At 36.3% G+C, this 22,954-nt stretch overlaps 1 protein-coding gene across 3 annotated transcripts in view; it reads left to right on the top strand.

Annotated features, from left to right (window-relative positions):
• Window positions 1-4,432: 4,432 nt before the first annotated feature.
• The window catches only part of LOC107463014 (uncharacterized), a 28,995-nt gene continuing 10,473 nt past the window's right edge, over window positions 4,433-22,954 (top strand). Inside the window, exons 1-24 of one of the 3 annotated variants that reach the window (XM_016081710.3) lie at window positions 4,433-5,448; window positions 8,731-8,875; window positions 9,782-10,060; window positions 10,236-10,403; window positions 10,505-10,720; window positions 11,961-12,055; window positions 12,373-12,547; window positions 13,473-13,897; window positions 13,987-14,104; window positions 14,274-14,348; window positions 14,443-14,514; window positions 14,872-15,009; window positions 15,591-15,744; window positions 15,927-16,300; window positions 16,586-17,049; window positions 17,421-17,756; window positions 18,311-18,535; window positions 18,924-19,014; window positions 20,282-20,359; window positions 20,586-20,876; window positions 20,992-21,189; window positions 21,383-21,871; window positions 22,260-22,421; window positions 22,602-22,931. In XM_016081710.3, the coding sequence (XP_015937196.1) occupies window positions 4,604-5,448; window positions 8,731-8,875; window positions 9,782-10,060; window positions 10,236-10,403; window positions 10,505-10,720; window positions 11,961-12,055; window positions 12,373-12,547; window positions 13,473-13,897; window positions 13,987-14,104; window positions 14,274-14,348; window positions 14,443-14,514; window positions 14,872-15,009; window positions 15,591-15,744; window positions 15,927-16,300; window positions 16,586-17,049; window positions 17,421-17,756; window positions 18,311-18,535; window positions 18,924-19,014; window positions 20,282-20,359; window positions 20,586-20,876; window positions 20,992-21,189; window positions 21,383-21,871; window positions 22,260-22,421; window positions 22,602-22,931 (5,943 nt within the window). In that variant the 5' untranslated portion in view covers window positions 4,433-4,603. Of the gene's footprint in view, window positions 5,449-8,730; window positions 8,876-9,781; window positions 10,061-10,235; window positions 10,404-10,504; window positions 10,721-11,960; window positions 12,056-12,372; window positions 12,548-13,472; window positions 13,898-13,986; window positions 14,105-14,273; window positions 14,349-14,442; window positions 14,515-14,871; window positions 15,010-15,590; window positions 15,745-15,926; window positions 16,301-16,585; window positions 17,050-17,420; window positions 17,757-18,310; window positions 18,536-18,923; window positions 19,015-20,281; window positions 20,360-20,585; window positions 20,877-20,991; window positions 21,190-21,382; window positions 21,872-22,259; window positions 22,422-22,601; window positions 22,932-22,954 lie in introns of those variants that run through there. The other 2 variants (XM_052252904.1, XM_052252905.1) reach the window with 2 other exon arrangements.

The raw sequence follows: 22,954 nt of genomic DNA on the forward strand, positions 1-22,954 counted from the left end.
GTCTAAATTGATACTATAGCTTACAATGGATGTCATGCCACTGAGACAAAAACAAGATTTAAGATAGTGTGCTGAAACACCTAATACCAAAAAATAGGATTCAAGATAGTGTGTATAAAACATTGTTTTCAACTAAACATTGTTTCCAACTAAATAACACAGTGATAACAAAAAAATACAACAAGCAATATTTAAAGATTTTCCATTCACTAAGAGTGCCATTAGCTTGAACTTCTGCAGAGGAACATGTGCTGCACTAGTCTGGATGATAGAAAAATGTATCTTTCTCTCAGTTGGTTGACTCGGTGACTATTTTTTGTTAGAAGAAGTTACTGCTATTGTATTCTTGTTCTTGGCCAATGGTTGGGTTGAAAGTGCTTTAGGGGTTAGGCTGGAGTTGGTTGTTGGGCTGAGTTAATGTATTCTTGGGTTGAGCTGCTGATTTCTTAGGCTGAGTTGCTGGAAGATTGGGTTGTGAGGATGAATTCTTTCTCTTATTTCCTATATGAATTGTTTGACCATGGAGTTGTTTGGATGTAGGCTTCCTCCCTCTCTTGGGAGCTTTGACAGCTTGTTGTGTTGAGATTTGGGCCTATGAAGGTAATGACAATTATATAGAAAGAATGAGAATTAAATACATAAGTAAATAGTGAAATATATACATAGCATAATATAAACTAAACCCTAGAATATAATGGCACATTCACTCTTTTTAGGCTTTGTACAACCCCCCTTCTTGTGTCCTACATCACCAAAGTTGGAGCGTCTTTGAATTTGATCCCTCCGTGATATATGATTTTGGCTTCTTTTCTCCTCATCTCCAGACCCTCGCTTTCTCTTCTTTACGAGTCTATGACTTGGCCCTCTATATAGAGGTGGCATGACATCATCATATTGAGTTCTCTCCATTAGATCCAATTCATTCACAGGGTGTATCACCTATTGGTAGCACTTCAGGTAAGCATCCTTTTTGTAGCAGTCATCCATATAGGATTCTAAATCAAATCCTTTGAAGTTAATGCAACTGATGGCATGAGGACATAGAATGCCACTCATCAAAGCATACATACAGTCTCTGAAATACGCAGTAATTCATCAAGCTTGGGTTTAAGCAAAATCTGGAGACCGAATCACTTTCAGGTAGACGGATGATCCTGGATGTGCTTTTAGAAGTTTAGTACAATAATCATTAATCCTTTTATACTGCTCCCTAAATGCACCCTAAATATGGCTCAATGCCTCTTGCTTAGTTTTTGCTATCATTGATTTAGTCACAATTAGATTCCATTTTTGATGTGCCTTTGCCATCAACTCCTTTATCTCGATTCTTAGATTGGACTCCACCTTCTTCTTAAACTAGTTGCCTAACAATTTGGAGTGTATTATGCCAACTATGTGTGTATGCATGCAAGTGTGTTGTAAATTTATGCTTTTTAATTGCCATGTTTATTCCTCTCCAGCCCTGTATGCACAAAAAGGACACTCTTTGTGACAAACAGCCCTCACCCTTACCAAGTCACACTTCTTGAACTTGATATTCCTAACTGTTTGTACTGGATTAGCTACTACAATATCCTTAAACTCTTTCCTAGATTCATAAAGTGTTTTCACCTCTCATTTGTAATTAGTCATGTCTTTTTGAGGTTTATGGAATGAAAACCTTTGGCCCTCACATTTTGATCCACCATCAGCATCCTCCTCTGCCTCATTAGTAGGGGTGCACATGACCCGACTCAACCCGAAGAACCGGCCCGAACTCGAATACTTTGGGCTATGTTGGTGTGATTTCATCAGGTCTAGGATCGGGAAAGGATCTCAAAATTATACCTGGTCATTATTTAGGATCGGGTCCGGATCAATAGTTCACCTAGCCCATGTGCAATCTAGGAGACTAAAAAAGGTATATATGTTTTAAATTAATTTCAATATTATGTTATATTAATTATAAGCTTATTGTTTTGTTTTTAATCACATTTGTTGAATTAGGAAATATATCAAAGAAGCATGAAATTAGAATTTATGGACAAATTCAAGTTCAAGTATGGTTATCAACTTCTCTGTAACAAGTTTGTTTGACATAAAATTTATCAAGACCCGAATTTCACCCGGTCGAGACCCGATTTTAGTGTGGCACTAAAGTAATATGATTTCACTAGGTCTAACGTCGGGTAAATGTCTCAAAAATAGACTTGATCATTATTTAGGGTCGGGTCCATGTAAAGACAAACTCGGTTTCATCTGATCCTATGTGCACCCCTAATCATCAACCCCTAAGTTATCTCTATCAATCATATGGTCTACTTCCAATTCAACACTATATGCCCCTTCCACATCACTTAGCTCACTTGTAACAACCCTCTTACCCTTGGCCGTAGTAGCCATCTTTGGTGCAGAATAATTTTTCCCAAATTCACTATCATATTCATACTCTTTCTCACTATCAGTGAAGTTGATGTCTTTGACACTACTTCTCTCCTCATTAGATGGCAAATATTCAAGGTTATCACTGTCTTTATCACTACTTTCATGGCGATCTCCTTCAATCTGTTATTCACCATCTAACTCTACTGAAATACCCTTATTCTAAAATTCTGTTTCAACCACATTCCTAACTGCATTAGTCACAGGATTATCATCCTTTGCTATCACATTCTTTTCTTGTTCTCCTACAAATACCACTATCTAAAGACCACCACTAATAAGTTCCTCACTTTCAACAACTCCAGTATCTTTTCCTACGATATAACCAACTTTCGAAAATTCATCCGCATCCCCAACATCATGCACCACAAACAAATCTACCAAGCCCCTCATCTTAGCTATTTTGCACATCGCAATTGCATCTAAGTCATCTTTCAACATTTTCAAGTTATTCTCAGAATCATTCGCATTTAGATATTTACTATAATGCTACTAAAAGTATCCAAATTGTCTTAAATATTCATATGCCTCAAACACAGATCACCAATCGCCATCAATTTCTTCGATGATTGTAGTTTGCCCTGTCAAATACTTAAATATCCCGTTCTCATATCCGAATGTTCTCCCATGATGCACCCTCATGTTAGAGTATAACATCTTCTACTCAAATAATCTTATTATTCAACAAAATACATTACTAAAACAAACAAAAAAGAAAAAAAATAGATCATTACAAACCCTAGCTTTATCCACAGTGAATGCAATCTACATTAAACCCTATACAACTTAGATGCATTAACATTGTTCTAAATCTCAAACCACCAAAATGAAAGAAATAGTTGAAGTGAAGCGACATTGCATGGATAGCAAGTTTATTTCAACAACGGCTATCTGCAGCGATGAAGATGAGTGACGAATGCGACAACACAACCTCGATCGAACTCCCAGCAACACAATTTCTTCAACGAGTAGCGTAGATCATCCTCGTAGGAACGCTTTTGTAGGGTATGACGCAAACGTTTCAAAGACCAAGTGTGTTCTCAAACATTGTGATTTATTTGAGGAAGACGAAATGATTTTGTGGGAATGACAAGAAGGAAAAGAAACCATCAAGGGCAAAATTATCTTTAAATTTTTTTTTTTATCCGAAGGACAATTTTAAACCAATTGAAACTTTAGGGACGGTTTTGTATGTAAAAAAAAGTTCGGAACAAAAAAAATTCAAGACCAAAATCGTACTTAACCCCTTTTTAATTTAAGAGAATATGAGATTTAGTACATCTCTTTTTTTTTTTTTGAATTTGAAATTGTGTATGTAATGAGGATGATTTAATTTTTATTTTTTGAAAAAATACAATATTAGAAACTAAATAGATTTAACTTAACCTTAAAAGTTAATTTGATTATAATATCTACTAATATTATTTTTCTAATAAATATTTGAAAAATTTAGTGAGTTATGTCGGAAAATGGCAGATGACTATTATGTCTAACGGAAAAAATATTAGAGATTGATTTGTGTATTAATTTTTTTGGATTAAAATATCTATTTTTAAAACTTTTGAGGACTACTTTAGGTAATTACTCCGCTGAAAAATAAATTGAAAATTAATTTATCTATCAAAATAAAACTTTAAAAATATTTTTGTGTATTAATTTTTTTAGAACTAAAATATCTATTTTTAAAATTTTTAAAAATTAATTTAAATAATAACTTTTATTTTCATATTTACTTTTTTTCTTAAATTGTTTAAAATAAATATTCATATACAAATATCTTTGTATAAAGATGATAATTAAAAATTGTTAGATAATATTTTAGTTAAACTTATTAAATCATGATCTACTAGTATTCAAATATCAACTTCTCTTGTAAAAAAAAAAAAAATCAAGAAAATAACGAATGTTTTGAGGGTTCACTTTTTTCTTTGAAAAAAATCAGACTAAAAAAGGGATTAATAATTAAATTCGTCCCAAAAAATTTATTATTGTTTAAATTAGTCTTCAAATGAAAAAACCAGACGAAAAAAACGAGGAATACTCTCTCTTACACACTCAGACACGCAAGTCGCTGCCCAGCAATAAACTCTCACACAATCACAAGAAGATTCGGTAGAGGAGATTCATGCACAAATTCAATCAGAGCTTCGGATGAAGTGAACCGGCAACTACACCACAGTCGATGTCGAAGGAAACGGAGTTTCTCTCTCGCCTCGCCGCGAACCACCTCCACCTCGCGCAATTCGAGCCCCTCCGCGCCGTCCTCCTCGCCCTCCGCCCTCGCAACCGCGACCTCGCCCGCCGCATCCTCCAAACCCTCGTTGCCCGATCTGGCCGCTTCCACAACATCCTCTGGTCCCCCTCATGCCCCTCCCCTTCCCTCCTCACATACCTCTCCACCCTCGAATTGCTCCAATTCGATAACGCCTCTTCCCCTTGGGGATTCGACTCCGAAACGCTGCGTTTTCGCGCCGAGTTTCTGCTTTTCGTGCAGAATTTGATCGACCTGGTTCCAGAACCTTCGGATGATGAAGAATTAAGAAGGTGTAGGAGAGTTCTTGATGGTGTTTTGGAGCTTGGTGTGAAGAGGTTGAGAGTGGACGGTGACGATGATGATGTTGGCGTTGGGGATTTTGAGAGGAGTGAAAGTTCTGCTAATGCGAGCGTTGCGACTGTGGTTGAGGAAGGTGAGTTGATGAGTTTGAGGAGGATGGTTTTGGATCATGCGGGTGTTTTTGATGCTCTGTGTGGGAATGTGTATAAGCAGATTAAGCGGTGGGAGAGTGAGGACCGTGGATTGGAGGTCACTGTCAAGCGAGGGGAGGGTGGCGGAGTGGTGGTGGAGGAGGAGGAGGAGGGGGCGGAGGAGGAAGGGGATGTTAGGGTTCTTGGTTGGATACTGAGGACTATTCAGGTTATTCATTTGGGTGCTATGAGGGAGAGTCTTGAAAAGGGGGATACACAAGGAGCGGTTTCCCATATTCGTTTTTTACATTTTGATTATGGAGTGGAGCAATCTGAGTACCGGTATGTTGACAATTTCCCCCTCAATTTCCTTAACTTTTTGTACATGGAGACTAATTCTGAGGAATTTGATGTTTTTGTATACATGATGAGTTTAATTACTATCTACTAAGAGTGCAGAGATTGTTGGTAGATTCTATTAAATGTTTTTGTTTTCTTTTACACTGGCATTGTGTGCAAAATAAATCTATATATAGTATGATTCCCATTCAGATGAGGAATTCCAGTTAATCTTGGTGTGTAGTTTAGTAGTTTCGCTTCATATGATTAAGCCTGTAGGGTAGGACATCTAGTTTAGTGTGGTATCATGCCTTTTTGTATCTTCTTTATTTGGACTGCCCTACATTATCTTCTTTCTACGCATGTTTTGATGGCTCAATAACTTCGTTTGATCTGTATGTTGTTGAATATAGAAATAAGGGTATGCTTGGTTTTGTTTTTAATTGTGTTTCATGTCTTTGGTGAAACAAGGAGTGAAAACATCTAAAACAATAAAATACCTGAGGAGATTTAAAACAAAAATATTGTTTCAATTTTCATAATTTCCTTCGCAAATCTTGTTTCATTATTTTCTTCAAAAATTCATAGAGCAACAACAACAATAAAACCTTTTCCCACTAGGTGGGGTCGATTATATGGATCAAGCAACATCATTACGCCCTATCATAAATCATGTTAGAAATTAGTCCATCTATAAGTAAATCTCTCTTGATCGTCCTATTCAGAGACTTCTTAGGTCACTCTCTTGACCGGATGCTTTGATGGTCTTCTCCCAACAATCAACATGCTCAAACCACCTAAGGTGAAATTTTACAATCTTTTTAACAACAGGTCCACTTTAACTTTCTCCCTCATATATTTGTTCCTTATTCTATCAATTCGAGTATGACTACTCATCTATTAAAACGTCCTCATTTTTTGCCACACTAAACTTATCTTCATACTTATCCTTTACCCCCATACACTCTAGCCAATACAACATAATTGGTCTAATTAGAATGCGGTGAAATTTATCCTTAAGTTTCAGATAAACCTTTTTTGTTGCATATGAAGGAAAACGCATTCCTTCATTTTGACAAATCTGCTTGAATCCTTTGGTTCATATCGTCTCTATCTCAATTATATTAAATATAACCAAGATAGTTAAACCTCTTGACTTTTGTTAGGGTGTTTTCTCCAATTTTCACTGCAATGTTTGAGTTTACCCCTTGTTTGTTGCACTTACACTCAATATACTCCTTATTGCGGCTTATGCATAAACCATGTATTTCCAAAACTTGTCTCTAAAATCCAACGTCTTGTCCAAATCTTCCCTCGATTCGCCTTTAAGGACGATGTCATCGGAGAAAAGTATGTTCCATGGTATGGGTTTTTGTATATGCTCAATAAGCACTTCCAAAACTAGTGTGGAAAGATATGTGCTTAGAGATGACTCCTGGTATAATCTTACACCAATGAGAAATTTCTCTGTTATACCACGTGTTTTTCTTTTGGCAATTTCTTCTCACCTTTCACCAGATTCGGAAATCTATAATAAGAACCCTATGTTGAGTACTTGAGTGGTCTAGTTCTCTCCTGGAATAACTTAGCACTCAATTATTTGATTACTGCAAAGTTTCTATCAAATTTTCTCAACAAGAAAAAATCAATTTGAGAGCTTGTGAGTCTACTCTTATGTGTTATAAGGTGATCTTCTTGTTTTCTGAAGCGAATGTTTGCTATAAGAAACTCAAATGTTAAGGAGAAGTTCAAGATGACTTTACCCCGTGTTCACTAATCCAAAACCAAGACCTTGGTGTATCCCTTTTGTACCTGCTCCCATCCTTCCTATCATGTCTGTTTAAATCTCCTCCAAAAAAAAATCTTATCTTCCAATGCCTTGGATTAAACCTATTGGATCTCCCCAAAATTTTTTTTTGTGGTGCTCTTCCAACCAACTTGTGGTGCATAGGCACTAATAACATTAAAGGTCTCCCCATCAATAGCCAGTTGGAGTGATGATCTGATCACCCACCTTTTTAACATCTACCACACCATTCTTCTAATGTTTATCAACAATAATGCCTACCTCAATTTGGTCCTTCTCGTTTTCTATTTACCAAAGCTTAAAACTTGAGGTGTCTAATTCTCTTCCTTTGCCCTCACCCAATAGTTTTTTTTTTGTAGGCACATAATGTTTATTTTCTTTTTTGTCATGGTATCCACAACTTCCATTGATTTCCCTGTACGTGTATCTACACTCCATGTCCTAAATTGCGACTTGCCCACCTTTACATTTGTGAATTACCTTATTTACTGTTGCTCGTTACGAAAACGTCGGAACCCTTGCTCATTTTGCACTGCATTTGCGGCATTGATGCAACAAAATTTACTCATTTGACACTGTATTCGAGCCATACAATGCGTTGCTTCTGAACAACATAGGTTTAGTGCAATTCTGTGTTTGATCCTTGTCATTGGAATTCGACTGAGTTTTATGTTGGCTATTGATAAGCCTAACACAACCCTTCTCTTTTATCCAGATTTGGGACTATGTAAAATGTTTGCAACAAAATGAAAATAGAAACCACGGAGTTCCTAGCTTCCCTTTTCATATTCAATAGAAAGATGAAACTTTAAATGCATGGTTTGCACTTGGGGACTTGATTTTATCATGAACTTCTATAAGCCTCATGTCTATTGTAGATACCTGTAAAAGCTTAGGGATCTAGGCTTATTTGACTGATGTAATTTGAAGCGGTAAGCACTTATTTTAGTGAACTACTTGTTTGGTCCTTGACAATTTCATTCCTCACTACTTTTGTTATACTTTTAAGTCTCCAACCATGCAAATAATGGGACAAATAGTCTTCAAGATTTGAAAATAACAAATTTATCCGCAACCACTTCCTAATTGAACAAGTGTATCTCATTATTAAAAAATGTGGACATATGAATTCTTCATTGTGTATGGCAGGACAAATTTGTCACCATTTTTCAATTGATGGTGGATGAATTTGTCATATTAAATCTTTAATTTGTCTCATGATTTATGGTTAGGGACTTGAAAGATAAAAAGGTTATGAGGGATGAGATTGTCCAGCATGATAATTATCAGGGTCTAGTTGAGGTCTTGCCTCTTTTTCTTTTTTAATATTTTTTTCATTCTTTTATTTGTTATTCATGAAGTGATGGAAGAGGTTTCTTCTTTCTTATTTAGTTAATTTGTTTTCCCCTCCTTTTTCTCATGCAAGCTTTTCCCTATCCAAGATGTTAAGATCTAAATGTTTTATAATCTTTTTGTAGCATAGTTTTGAAAGATCTCCTGAAAGTGGTTTTATCAAGAACTGAAGAGTTTGGGGACTCTTGGAATACCATGCGTAATCAGTTACTAGGGATTTTTAGTGAAGCTCTTTCGTCATATTGCAATGACATCGTTCAAATGATACAGGTACAAGCTCTCTTTTTTTCACGAAGATATTATGAGAACAGAGCTTTTAGTGAGTAGCATATATTCATGGCACCATTGCTAATATGCTATTGGATCTCTTCGACAAATTGTATTCTTTTATTGCTCAAGTTTAGTTTTTATTTATCTCCTGAGTTTTTCCCATGTATGGTAATTAAATTAACATTTTGGAAGTGCCAAAATTGGAGAATGACTTCATCATAGTATATTTGCTTCGCGGGATTTGGATAGTGTCATAATAAATGAAACGGAGGGTGCTAGGAAGGTTACAGAGCATGTAAACTGTAGTAAATGCACCATGTAATCATAGGGTTAAGCTTGTAAAACTCCAGAAGCATAATAAAGCTGCTACTGTATAGCCTGTAGCTAGCTCCTACAGGTTGTCATAGTTAGTTAAACTAGGCTACTATCACATTTTCTAATCAAACCAACAAGACTTTTACATGTACATATATACTGTATGCACAAGACATTGCTTCAACAGGGAAGCATGAAAACAGAGAGCAGAAAATAATTAGAATTCTCAAGATGTAATTTTGAGATAGCTCATTTCAAAGAAGGGCAAGGCTAAACTATTGCTGAAGCAAACAGAATCTTATGGAAATGCTTATTTTAGCTTTTTAAGAGGAAGTTTGACAATGTATTATAGCATTCCAACTTGATCAATGAGGCCTTTTTATCTAAAAAATACATTTTCTAGTATCTTTGACTTTCTTCTATGATGAAACCAACTAGCCAGAATCACTACTCTTGATGTAAAATTAGCGTCTAACAGTTGAGAAAATATTTTTTTTTATGCTATAATTTTTTCCCTTGGACATTTTGATGTAAATGAAGAGTTTGCTCATTTAACTACTTTAAATCGTAAATATCAATTATTCTCTCCAGGGTATTCATGACGAGCTACTGTCTGAAGAGATAGAATTGGATAGAGTTCAATCTGACAAGTTTATTCCACGTCCTCTTGTACGTCTTCAAAGATATGTAGCAGAACCAAAGGCTAGTAAGAATTTAGATGATGAAGCATTATTCCCAAGTGAGGTAATCAGATCTTTTAAGACAGATATGTATCATTATGCTCGTGTTTCTGGACTCCATGTTCTTGAGTGTATTATGGATACAGCCCTGTCGGCTGTGGAGAGGGAGCAACTGGAAGAAGCAAGCAATGTATGTGCCTATCTTTTTGTTACTCTGCCAATATGCATATGTATGAATATTGTCATTCTATTAGATGTTACATTACATTATTTTCTTTGGTCATTTTTAAACTTCTGAATTACCTAATTTAACCTACCATGCGGCTGTACTTTCAAATTCAAAGTTATATGCTTCTTGTTGCCAGGTCCTCCAATTGTTTCCCCATCTTCAGCCTTTGATAGCTGCCATGGGTTGGGATTTGTTGGCTGGTAAAATATCAGCACGGAGGAAATTAATGCAATTTCTCTGGACAAGTAAGTCACAAGTAATTCGGCTTGAAGAATCTTCTCTTTATGGTAATAAATCAGATGAGGTATTTTTCATCTTTCATTTTCAAAATGTGCTTCATGGGTGGTAATTAACTAAATGAAGTACTAGGTAGAATTCTGCTGAAAATTTTGATATTTCTGACAGATGTCCTGTGTCGAGCATCTATGTGATACCTTATGTTATCAGCTTGATCTTGCTGCTTTTGTTGCCTGTGTGAACTCTGGACATGCTTGGAGTTCCAAATTCTCATTGATGTTCTCTGGAAAAGAACAGCTGGAGCTTGGAGATGGAGATGTTTATTCTGATCCTTTTGTTGAGAACTTTGTCTTGGAAAGACTTTCGGTCCAAAGTCCTCTTAGGGTAATAACCTATGTCAAATGTATGATACTGTAATGAGTGAGCTTGATGTTTTGCAGTCTTCGCGTAATACAACATTTGCTTATTATGACAGATGTTATTGACTTATATGTTATTTTATTCCCCATCTTCTATAGAAGGTCACCCTTTATACTGAGCACTTGAACGTTTGAACTTTATGCTTTTAATGATATATGATCTATCTAGAGTGGCAGTTGCGGTACTGTTGGGTTCGGTAGTAGAAAAGGGGCAAAGTTTCAGTGTCACTGTGTAGTTTTTGCCACTATTTGGTTGGAGTGATAGATTTAGGTGAACTAGAGGAAAGGTGAAGAAGATGAAGAGAAGAGGTGAGAGCAGAGCAGAAAGAGAGAGAGATATCCAGAAATGTGAGAGTGATGATTTTGTTCTTATGATCAATGATACTGAGCTTACAGCTTTATATACATGGGGACTGATTTTAAGTTAGTTAGGCTCCTAATAGATTCTAGAAGCCACTTGCCTAATCACTCTCTAAACTGCTCAAGTTAGTTAGGGTCCTAATTCTGACTCGACTCTTCTAGAGCTTCTCTCTAGCTCACTCTATTAGGAGCTAATGCGTGCACCTTCAATGACATATTTACTGACAAGCATGTTTTATGGGATAGGATTAGATGCTTAGCATCTTTTTGCTGTAAAGCTCATGATCTTTATAGGGCTTTTCCTCTCAGACATGCTGAGAGATCGGAAAGTTATGTTTTTATAAATTAATCTGTTGGTTGTTTTTCTTTTGTATAGGGGAGCCTTATCCCCAATAATAGTGATGTTGTTTTGTTACCTTTATAATCCTTTGGTAATACTTCTTGTCTCATTCTGTAACACGTTCTTAGGTGATTCTTAACCATGTAGTACTTGAATCTTGACTTGTGCATGGTAAATATACAAACTGGGATTTGAGAATTGATTAGGAAAATATATATTTGTTAATATGTAAAATACAAAGGACATCACTCAAACTTAAAAGATCTTCTAATAGATTGGAAAGCTATCATTGTTAGCTTTTTGTTTTTTATTTTTGTTCCTGTATTAGATGTCTGTTGTTCTAGTCTTCTTATATTGTATCATTCTTCTTTCATACAGAAAAGAACGGTATATTGGTTTCTATTTTAAACATTTCAGATTGGGATATATTATGCATGGATATTTTAATGTTCATATGTTAGTCTTATCTTCTGTTGTACAGTCCTGACTTTACAGTCTTTGTTAGGTACTTTTTGATGTTGTCCCAGGCATAAAATTCCAAGAAGCCATTGAGTTGATCAGTATGCAACCCATTGCCTCTACTCTAGAAGCTTGGAAGAGGTGTGCTTATGTTTTCCTTTATCTCTCTGAATGGTCTTTAGAGTCTCTTGAGGTTAAGATGGATATTTGCAGTTAAGGTGGCTGGATGTCATATTATTATTATTTTTTTTTTTATGGATTAATTAAGCTACATGGGATTATGCAAGTCGTGTGTGGCTAGAATTTCTTGACATGAAATGTTAAAATACTTAATCTCGTGTTTACTCTTAACTGTATATGTTTTTTCTTTTAGCCTCTCTGTTTTGTTGGTTTTTCTTCATGCTATTCACAAATCATCCCCCCCGCCCCCCAAACACCCATTTTGTGTATGTGTGTAGGAAGCAAGATGTAGACCTCATGCACATGCGTTATGCTCTAGAATCTATTGTTCTTGCTTTAGGAGCGATGGAAAGGAGTACATCTGATGAAATAGGGAATCATCAAGCTGTGCCATTATCCCATTTGAAGGACTTGCAGAGCCATTTGGATGCAATTAGTAATCTTCCTCGCAAGGTTATTCTCTTTTAGTGATCATATGATTCTATTGTCCCACTTGCAGTAATTTTCTTCAGTTGGTTGTGTAAGGCAGGTTCTGTTAATATATCTTATACTTATCAATCATGTTGTAATTTTCCTAGTTCTATCTAGTTAAACTTCGTTGTGTCATTCACATGGAACATACCACCACACACCAGTGATGTGAACTCATGTTGTATTGGCCATTGGGATCTTTTGTTGCTTTTTCCCCCATTTCAGATAAAAACAGTTGATTTGTTCCTAACTTACTTTTTGTTTTGAAATTTGTCTTTTAAGTAGTAAGATATTCCAAATTCGTTCTGTGAATAATGAACATTAAAAAATTACCCTCTAATTTCTTCAGGCCAAACTCATTTACCCTCTTTGTAGATCTGGTTGGTTATATTTAAAAGGGTTGATGTGAAAATAGAACTTGCTACATAAGGTGTCATTTATGTTATTTTTGTCAGTTCAGATGCTAGATAATATTTTTCTGTATATGTAACTAATATTGTTCACAATGATGATAAATATATTCAACTTTTTAAAGTTAGATGGCGAGTTTGAGACATTTCTTACTTGGATGGAAAATGTAAAACCAGAAAATAAGCTAGTGGACTAATCAATATTTTTGTCTTCTCTTAGTATTCCTTATCTAAAATTGAAAACAAAAAAATTCAATAGGTAACTGTAAGGAAAAAGTTTTGCAGGATATAATATGCTGCGTGTCGGGAACTGGATGTTTAGTAATTGATAATGAGCATCCATGCAGTAGGATAAACATTTTAAAAGGAGTCCATGTGCCATTGTTTTTATATTTCTGTGATTTAAACTGTAAATTTCAGTGTTGTCATAAAAGTGTTCAAAGTCTAGTAATTTTCTGTCAGCATACTTATCTTTTGGCAAATTTTCAATGATGCAGATTTTTATGGTGAATGTGATTATTTCGCTATTGCATATGGATAATGTTTCTATTAACTTGATGCATTGTGGATCACCATGGAGTGATTCTAAATTATCCAGTGCTTGCTCTTTGGAAGATGATTATCCAACCAGAACTGAAGGGGCAAATAAAATGGTTATATCTTTCACTTCTTTGCTACTTGATATATTGTCTCGCAACATTCCGACATCAGAGATTGAATTAGAGAACACACTATCTGATAGTGTTAATACAGCCACTAGACAGGCACTCGAGTGGAGAATCTCAATCTCAAAGCGTTTCATTGAAGAGTGGGAATGGCGTTTGTCAATTTTACAGCATCTTCTACCATTATCTGAACGCCAATGGAGATGGAAGGAGGCTTTGACGGTTTTACGTGCAGCTCCATCTAAGCTACTTAACCTGTGAGCTCTGCCTTTCTAATGTATAAAATAGCAAATAAAATGTATCTCATGTCATATTTGAGAAATCAAATCTCGTGTTTCTTCTGCAGATGCATGCAAAAAGCTAAGTTTGATATTGGAGAAGAAGCTGTTCATCGATTTTCATTATCTGCTGAAGACAAAGCTACCCTTGAGTTAGCCGAATGGGTAGATAGTGCCTGCAATAAAGTATGCATATATTCTTTTCAATTTTATGTGACAAATGTAATCAGTATTAGCTGCTAAGAGTCGTAGCGGTTACAGTCTTTTGGATGCATTCCTATTTCCGTTTCTTAATTGCCTTTGATTTCCTGTTCCCTGTCTTGGAGGATGATGTAGTATTTTCTTCCATATGTAGGAAGATGATGTGGTATCCCGTGTACATGATCTGGATTTTTCCTCTTTACGCTCCCAGTTGGGTCCCTTGGCTACCGTAAGTGCCTAAGCAGTTTTCATTTTGTCATTTCAACATAATAAAATGAGTAATATATATTTTGTTGGTTTTGAGCATTTGCATTTCTTTCCAGATTCTTCTTTGCATTGATGTTGCTGCAACTTCTGCAAAGTCTGCCAAGATGTCGCAGCAGCTACTTGATCAGGTGCTGCTATCCTTTGTTCAATAGATTCCACTCCTTTCAACTAACTTTTCCTTGCATTATAGAGGGAAGGAAGAAATAGCAAATCATAAGATGTAGGATAAAAGTAATCCCCTTTACAGAAGCATGATAACAAAACAGAGTGAATCCGATCTATTTTGTTAGTATTACACTTCTCTAAAAGAAAATTGGAATGCATAAACAAGGGGAAATAACTAGAGTGAAGGAAAACAATTATATCACCTAGGCAGTTTTATGTTCATCAATTGTTGAATCTATTACTAACTTTTATCTCCTGTTATTCTTTACTCTTGCAAGGTTTTGTCCTGCTGACTAAATCTTATGCTCAACCATTTGCAGGCACAAACTATGCTATCTGAGATATATCCTGGAGGATCTGCCAAAGATGGATCCACTTATTGGGATCAGATCCTTGAAGTGGGAGTCATCTCTCTGTCACGGCGTCTTCTAAAGCGCTTACATGAGTTCTTGGAGCAGGTGAGGAATTTTGAGTACTATTTATTGGTCCAGGAATCATTTTCATGTACAGCATTGTGGGCCTTGAAAGCTATAGTTTAAACCTTTCTGATTTTAGTCATGGGCATAAGCCAACTGTATCTCATAAGCTTTCCTACAGTGTTCCTCTGTCATGTTGTCTGGCAGACTCTAAAAAGATAAAAGTTCTAAGTTACTCATTCTACAACATCATGTGCATTACCTAAATAACTCATTGATTGCAGTTCTTCATTAACTAATTTATTAGGCGAATTCTAGTATGCCTATGTTTATGGTGGCTACTGTGGCTATGAAGTGTGTTAAAATTAAAATCACATTTTTTTTTTTACATTTTAGTAACACTTTTTTTAGCAACACTTTTTAAAAAGCGTTGTTAAATAGTAAAAAAGCATTACTTTAATTTTAGCAACACTTTTTATAACACCACAGTCACCATAGCCACCGTAGCATAGGCATACTAGAATAACTGAATTTATTATTACCCACATATCTACCATCTATATTTTTTCAATCTTGTAAGAAGGCTGTCTTGGCAATGATGTTTATATGTTCTGCCCCTTCAGGACAACCCTCCAGCACTTCAGGCAATCTTATCTGGGGAAATTATTATCACTTCCCCGAAAGAGTCTCACCGGCAAGAGCAGAGGGAGCGTGCTCTTGCTCTGCTGCATCAGATGATTGAAGATGCTCATATGGACAAGCGACAGTTTCTCAGTGGTACTTCTTTCATGCTTCTTTTGGCATGTTATTAGTAGTGTTATTAATTATTATGCAAAAATATGAATAATTTTATCTATGGGCATTTCATTCCTCATCTTCTTTGATTTAAGCAATTGGGTAGAGACCACCTGGTATTCCTCTCTTCTGATTAGAACACGTTTTTTATGCATAAATCATAGGTAAGCTTCATAACCTTGCAAGAGCTGTCGCTGATGAAGAAACTGAACCAAGTACTACTACTAGAGGTGAGGGACTGTATGCTGATCGGGGTGTTATTGCCACACACAGTGACAAGGACATTATACTTGGGCTTGGTTTAAGAGTTGCTAAACAAATACCTTTGAGTTCAAGTGGAGGAGAAACAGGCCAGCACTCTGCTGGTTATGATATTAAAGATTATGGGAAGAGGATATTTGCTCCCTTGACTGCCAAACCCATGACATATCTATCACAGTTCATTCTTCATGTTGCTGCGATTGGTGATATAGTTGATGGAACTGATACTACTCATGATTTTAACTTCTTCTCTGTCGTGTATGAGTGGCCTAAGGATGTAAGGTTCTCAAAATGTTTAATTATTGACGGAACATTTACCATGATTTTGATTTACTTCAATGAGTACCCATTGCATGTGATGGTTGACAGCATATAAATTTTGTAATCAGATGATGCTTGTTTATTAAGCTACCCCTCTTTGCCTCTTACGGAAATCATAATAGTTTATTTTAAAAGATATAATTATCATTTATTCATTTATTAATGTATTTTTATGTTTCATGTTATGAGCAATATTGCTTTAATTTAATCACCTGTGCTGGTTTTGCTTTTCTATGTACAGCTTTTGACCCGGCTTGTTTTTGAAAGAGGCAGTACTGATGCGGCTGGAAAGGTAGCTGAAATCATGTTTGCTGATTTTGTACATGAGGTGATTTCGGCATGTGTCCCTCCAGTTTTCCCTCCGCGATCTGGACATGGATGGGCATGTATTCCAGTTGTTCCTACATTCCCCAAGAGCAGCTCTGAATATAAAGTACTGTCTCCATCATCTAAAGATGCTAAACCTAGTTGCTATTGCCGCTCTTCAGCAACACCCGGTGTTGCTTTATACCCTCTACAGTTGGATGTGGTGAAGCATTTGGCAAAAATTTCCCCAGTCAGGGCTGTATTAGCATGTGTATTTGGGAGTACTATACTGTACAGTAGCAGTAGCTCTTCAATTTCAAGCTCCTTGAATGATGGATTACTGCAAGCTCCAGATGCTGATAGATTATTCTATGAGTTTGCTCTTGATCAATCCGAAAGGTGCATGCCCGTTCTTTCGATTTTTGTTGGCAAGTGGCAGTTTCATATAAACATGTGTCAAACTATTTCACTGGCAACAATCTTCTGGGTTCTTTTGGGTTTGCTCAACACCCCCTAGGATGAAAATTTTGTAGGTTAGAGTAGTGTTTTATATATATATATATAAAACCATTCATTTGCTTTCCTTAATTTGTTCATATCCCATGTTTCCATAGGGTTTTGTTTCCTTTCTTTGCTTTTTGTAAGGGAGGAGTGTAACAAACTGTTTCAAGAATGCATCTCGCCCTCTTCTTTTAGTTTAATATACACGGTTTGTATGCTATCAGTCAGTCTGTGTTATAAATACTTGTTTATTCTTATCTTCTCTCCAGGTTCCCAACCTTAAACAGATGGATACAAATGCAAACTAACCTCCATCGAGTTTCAGAAGTTGCAGTAACTGGTCAAACAGCTGATGACAGCAATCGCGAGGCAAGAACTTCTATTAAGAGAATTCGTGAACATGACACTGAGACAGAGTCAGATGCTGATGACATTGTTAGTAGCAGTTCTATCCCTGTGGCTCTAACAGAACTGAATGGCCATGGAATTGAAGCCACAGATTTCTCGCATGATTCCTCAAAATATGAAGCTGGTCAAATTGATACCACAATATTCCTTTCATTTGATTGGGACAATGAAGAACCATATGAAAAGGCAGTAAGACGGTACAATTACTTCAAAATTTTCTTCCCTTTACTATATTCAATTGTTCTTGCATTAGAATTGTAGAATAAAGAGAATATCGTATAATGTGTTAATATATTTTAGAATATATTGATGAATATTTCTTTGGATTAGTTCTGATGTTTACTGTTATTCTATGATTATTTCCGTATTTGAATAGGATTAGGGTTTCCCTATTATTATAAATAGGGATAGGGATAATGCCTTTCCTCTTGTAACACACCACACATCAATCATTTTATATTTTCTTCTAACCTTTCCCTTCTCTCTTCCCCTGCTTTCCTAAATCCCTAATCTCGAGAAAGAATGTTGCCTACATTGTGTAATCAAGCAAAGCTCAGAGCTGTTGTCTGAGGTTTTTCCCTAAATGACATGTTTAGTTTATATGCTGAGGATGCCTAATTCTCCTCACTTTTATTCTTTCAATTCGTATAAAAAAGAAAATAATTTTTTTTAAACTGAGGTTTACTCTTTCTTTAGCGATTTACATGTTACACATGCTCTTTTCTTTTCTTTTTTTTATTGTCTGTTGTAGACTTATTGAAGAAGGAAAACTAATGGATGCCCTTGCACTCTCGGATCGCTTTCTACGTAATGGGGCCTCTGATCAGCTTCTTCAGCTACTCATTGAACGTTCAGAAGAGATTCACTCAAATTCTGCACAGCATCATGGGTATGGAGGAAGTAATCTTTGGAGCAACAGTTGGCAGTATTGCCTAAGGTTGAAGGACAAACCGCTGGCAGCTAGACTTGCCTTAAGGTGTGTGAATAATTTCATTTTCTTGATTTAGCAGGAACTCTATGTATCTGGTAAAGGATATATTCTGTTACCATAAGTTCTGTTAAAAATATAGAACTGTTTCTTGTCTTCACCTAACAGCTTAAAAGTTTAGGATAGCTAGTTCTTGATGTAGTTTGTCAGTTATTCAAATCGATAGGGTCTTTCACTAAAGGCTTGATAGATATATGAAATCATTTATTGTAATCCTGTTGGCGAAGTAAGATGTTATGTTTCAGCCAACACTTCTAGTGCTGCTTTCTCTTCATTTTTGGCATGTTAACATTAGAGAATATGATAGTTGCCTAATTGCTTTTTTAAATTCTCTCAGCCTATGATGGCATTCTCAAATTTCAGAATTTTATAATAGGTATGTGCACACTTGGGAATTAGATGCTGCTTTAGATGTTCTGACAATGTGCTGTTGCCACTTGCCTCAGAATGATCCTGTTAGGCAAGAGGTACTTTTCTTTTCCTATCATTCTTTCCATTAATACTATATTCTTACATCAACATTGCCATTATGGTGTGATGCTTGGATACTCTTATAGTGTTTGTCATACCCATGCTGGATGCATCTCTGTTATGATTAACTGGTGGGTACTCAATACTCATGGATTGCTAGTTAGCTACACGAGTATACTATATATATGATTAACTCTGCTACAAATTTGTTGAGGTACATCTTGGTCAAGTCTTACCATGAGTTGATATTATCTAAGTAGAAGCCAATGCATGCAAAATGTCCTAGTTGTTTGGTTTACTACTAAATATAGCAAATCCATAGTTTTTGAATTTTGATGGTGGATGGCGGCTAATGGCGGAAGGGTAAAAAACCGCCATGAGGTTATAGCGGATGGTGTTGCGTGAAATGGCAGATATGGTGGATACATTCAAAAAAATATAAATTATATACAAATATATACTAAATAATCTATAAAATTTAAATAAAACTACTAAAAGACAAAAGAAAATTATATCTAAACTACTAACTACAATACTTTATCAGTAATAATATGAAACTATTTATCCACAATCAATATTAAAGATTAAAACTAATATCAAATTGACATAAATAGTAATATCAACACAAATAAAGCAGTAGCAAAAGCAAATTGAGGGTTTTATAAAGTACAAAAATTGAGGGGTGAGAATAGAAAAAGAGAGATTAGAATGGAAAAACAAAAAAAACTCTAGGGTTCAAAATACAAAGAAAAAAAGGAAGCAGCTTAGAGAAGCAGAGTTTCACAAACAACGTTCAATGTTGTCATCTTCCTCTGTAGTTCGTGGTGCAATTGTTGTCAATGTTCTGTGCCTCTGCAGAATAGCGGTGATGCTATTGTTGGTGATGAGTCGGGGTCACAAGTCCTCGTCTTCCTCAAGCAGCAGAGAGGGAAAGTTAACAACAAACCAACCCGCCATTTCTGCCATACCAGTATCAGACCGCCATGCCGCCACCGCAATTGCGGCCGCCATTTCTGCAACGCCACAAACTTAAAATGACGGTTAGCCCAAAAACCGCCACGCCATAATGTCATGTTCTGGCCATGGCTGCAATTTGAAAACACTGAGCAAACTACTCTCTTTCAAAAATTTTATCTGTTCTACGGTTTGATACTTTATTCTTTTTGTTTTTACATTTCCGTATTTACCTGTATTTTAAAAAAAAATAAATCTTTTGACATGCTTCATATGGTATTAAATTACATTATTCTTTGTAATGTTTAGATTTTGCAAATGAAACAAGCTCTGCAGAGGTACAGCCACATATTAAATGCGGACGATCATTATACAAGCTGGCAAGAGGTTATATTCTCTTCTGTAAACTGTTAAATGTCCAATGTATCAGTGCTTTTCTTTTCTTTTCTTTTCTATTTTTTTTTATTTATTCAGAAGTCTATGTTGTTTATGTATACGGGTTTACATGAAACCACCAGTAAATGATGTATTAGGAATATACTTACAGCAACATATTTTTCTTTCTTGATTATGACAAATCTTGGCGTCATGAAAAGAAAATTGTCTGTTTCAGGTTGAAGCAGATTGCAAGGAAGATCCAGAGGGGCTGGCACTTAGATTAGCTGGAAAAGGAGCTGTATCTGCTGCATTAGAAGTGGCAGAAAGTGCAGGGTTGTCAAATGATTTACGAAGAGAGTTGCAGGGACGACAGCTTGTGAAACTTCTAACAGCTGACCCTCTTAATGGTGGAGGACCAGCTGAAGCCTCACGCTTTCTTTCTTCATTACGGGACACAGATGATGCCTTGCCGGTTGCGATGGGTGCAATGCAACTGTTGCCCAATTTGCGTTCAAAACAGCTTCTTGTAATCAAACATTTATCTATCATATTGTTCCTGCATTTATGATATAAATTGTTGTCTCCGAACTTTTGGAATTCCCTCAACATCCTGGTAAATTTTCTCTATGGATTTTTTGAAGGTTCACTTCTTCCTGAAGCGGAGGGAAGGAAATTTGTCTGATGTTGAGATTTCCCGGCTTAATTCATGGGCGTTAGGGCTTCGTGTGCTGGCTGTCTTGCCAGTACCGTGGCAGCAAAGGTGCTCTTCCCTGCATGAGCATCCTCATCTGATTTTGGAAGTGTTGCTTATGCGGAAACAGTTGCAATCAGCAGCACTGGTACTATAATTTAACTTTGGCTAGGTGCTTTAATTACATGCATTAGTATTCATTTTCCTTTTTATGGCTACTTTATATCTATTATTTTGTATAGGATATGCCGTATCCTTTTTGTATTTTAAGAAAATCTTTTGTTACTTATATACTCATAAGTCACAATCAATGCGATGTTTGTTTGCCTTTGTTTCTACAGATATTAAAGGAATTTCCTTCCTTACGAGACAACAATGTAATTACTACGTACTCGGCTAAGGCTATTGCTGTAAGCATCAGCTCACCTCCAAGGGAACACCGGATATCTGTTTTAGGATCCAGGCCAAAGCAGAAGGCTAGACCGGGTGCCCCTCCCAAGATGTCTTTTACAAGCAGCCTAAGTAACTTGCAGAAAGAGGCCCGAAGAGCTTTTTCATGGGCTCCTAAAAACACTGTGGACAGAAGTGCTCCCAAGGATGTTTATAGGAAAAGAAAAAGTTCTGGATTATCCCCTTCTGATAGAGTTGCCTGGGAGGCAATGACTGGGATTCAAGAGGATCGTATTTCGTCCTTTTCTACAGAAGGGCAAGAACGGCTTCCTTCTGTTTCAATTGCTGATGAATGGATGCTTACAGGTGACCTTGTTAAAGATGAAAGCATTCGTTCATCTCACAGATATGAAAATTCCCCTGACATTACCCTTTTTAAGGTTGGTTATTTCTATCGAGTGTAGTAGTACATTAGATATATAACCATTCATGTACTTTCACTTGACAACTTATGCTTTTAAGAGGTATATATTCATGACATGGTATAAGAGCTTCTATGCTAAAATGTCTAAAGTTAAATCCTTGTCCCTCCCCCCAAAAAAAAAAACCCCAAACACACACACACACAAAAGATAAATTGTTCTAACTATCAATCTTAAAAGTGGTTCTTACATGAGGAGGTGTTAGAGATACAACTATTCTTATACCTCTACCTGATGCCTTAAGCGCTTTTAGGAGAAATAGTTCATGTCATAGTAGAATATCTCTGCCATCTTTTTATTATTTTTATCGATGCCATTTTGTCTCTTCTGGATGCTTGTGTTGTAGGCACTACTTGCTCTTTGTTCTGATGAGTCCGTCTCTGCCAAAATTGCCCTTGACTTGTGCATTAATCAAATGAAGAATGTCTTGAACTCCCATCAGTTGCCTGAGAATGCTTCTATGGAAACGATTGGGCGAGCATATCATGCCACAGAAACATTTGTGCAGGTATTTATTCGAAAAGAGTAGTTTTGTTGAGTATAGTGGTTGATAATTGAATACGCTCTAAGTATGGTTATTTGCTTTAATGCAATTTGTAAGATGGCATCATCATCTCTATTTCTGTCATTAGTTCATTAGAATTTTGCTACAAATGAAAACACTACCATTCTAATATTGTATTTGCAGGGTTTGCTTTATGCGAAGTCCCTACTAAGAAAGCTCACAGGTGGAATTGATTTTTCCAGTAATCCTGAAAGAAATAGAGATACTGATGAGACATCATCTGATGCTGGTAGCTCTAGTGTGGGTAGTCAAGCGACGGATGAGCTATCTGAAATCTTGTCTCAGGCAGATGTCTGGTTGGGACGAGCAGAGCTTCTCCAAAGCCTTTTGGGTTCAGGGATAGCTGCTTCTCTTGATGACATCGCTGATGCAGAGTCATCTGCCCATCTTCGTGACAGGTTGGTTGTGGAAGAACGGTACAGCATGGCTGTGTATACCTGCAGAAAGTGCAAGGTAGATTATGCCTGTCAGTCATA

The sequence above is a fragment of the Arachis duranensis genome, chromosome 8 (genome assembly GCF_000817695.3).
Source record: "Arachis duranensis cultivar V14167 chromosome 8, aradu.V14167.gnm2.J7QH, whole genome shotgun sequence".
In the NCBI taxonomy this organism is placed as follows: domain Eukaryota; kingdom Viridiplantae; phylum Streptophyta; class Magnoliopsida; order Fabales; family Fabaceae; genus Arachis; species Arachis duranensis.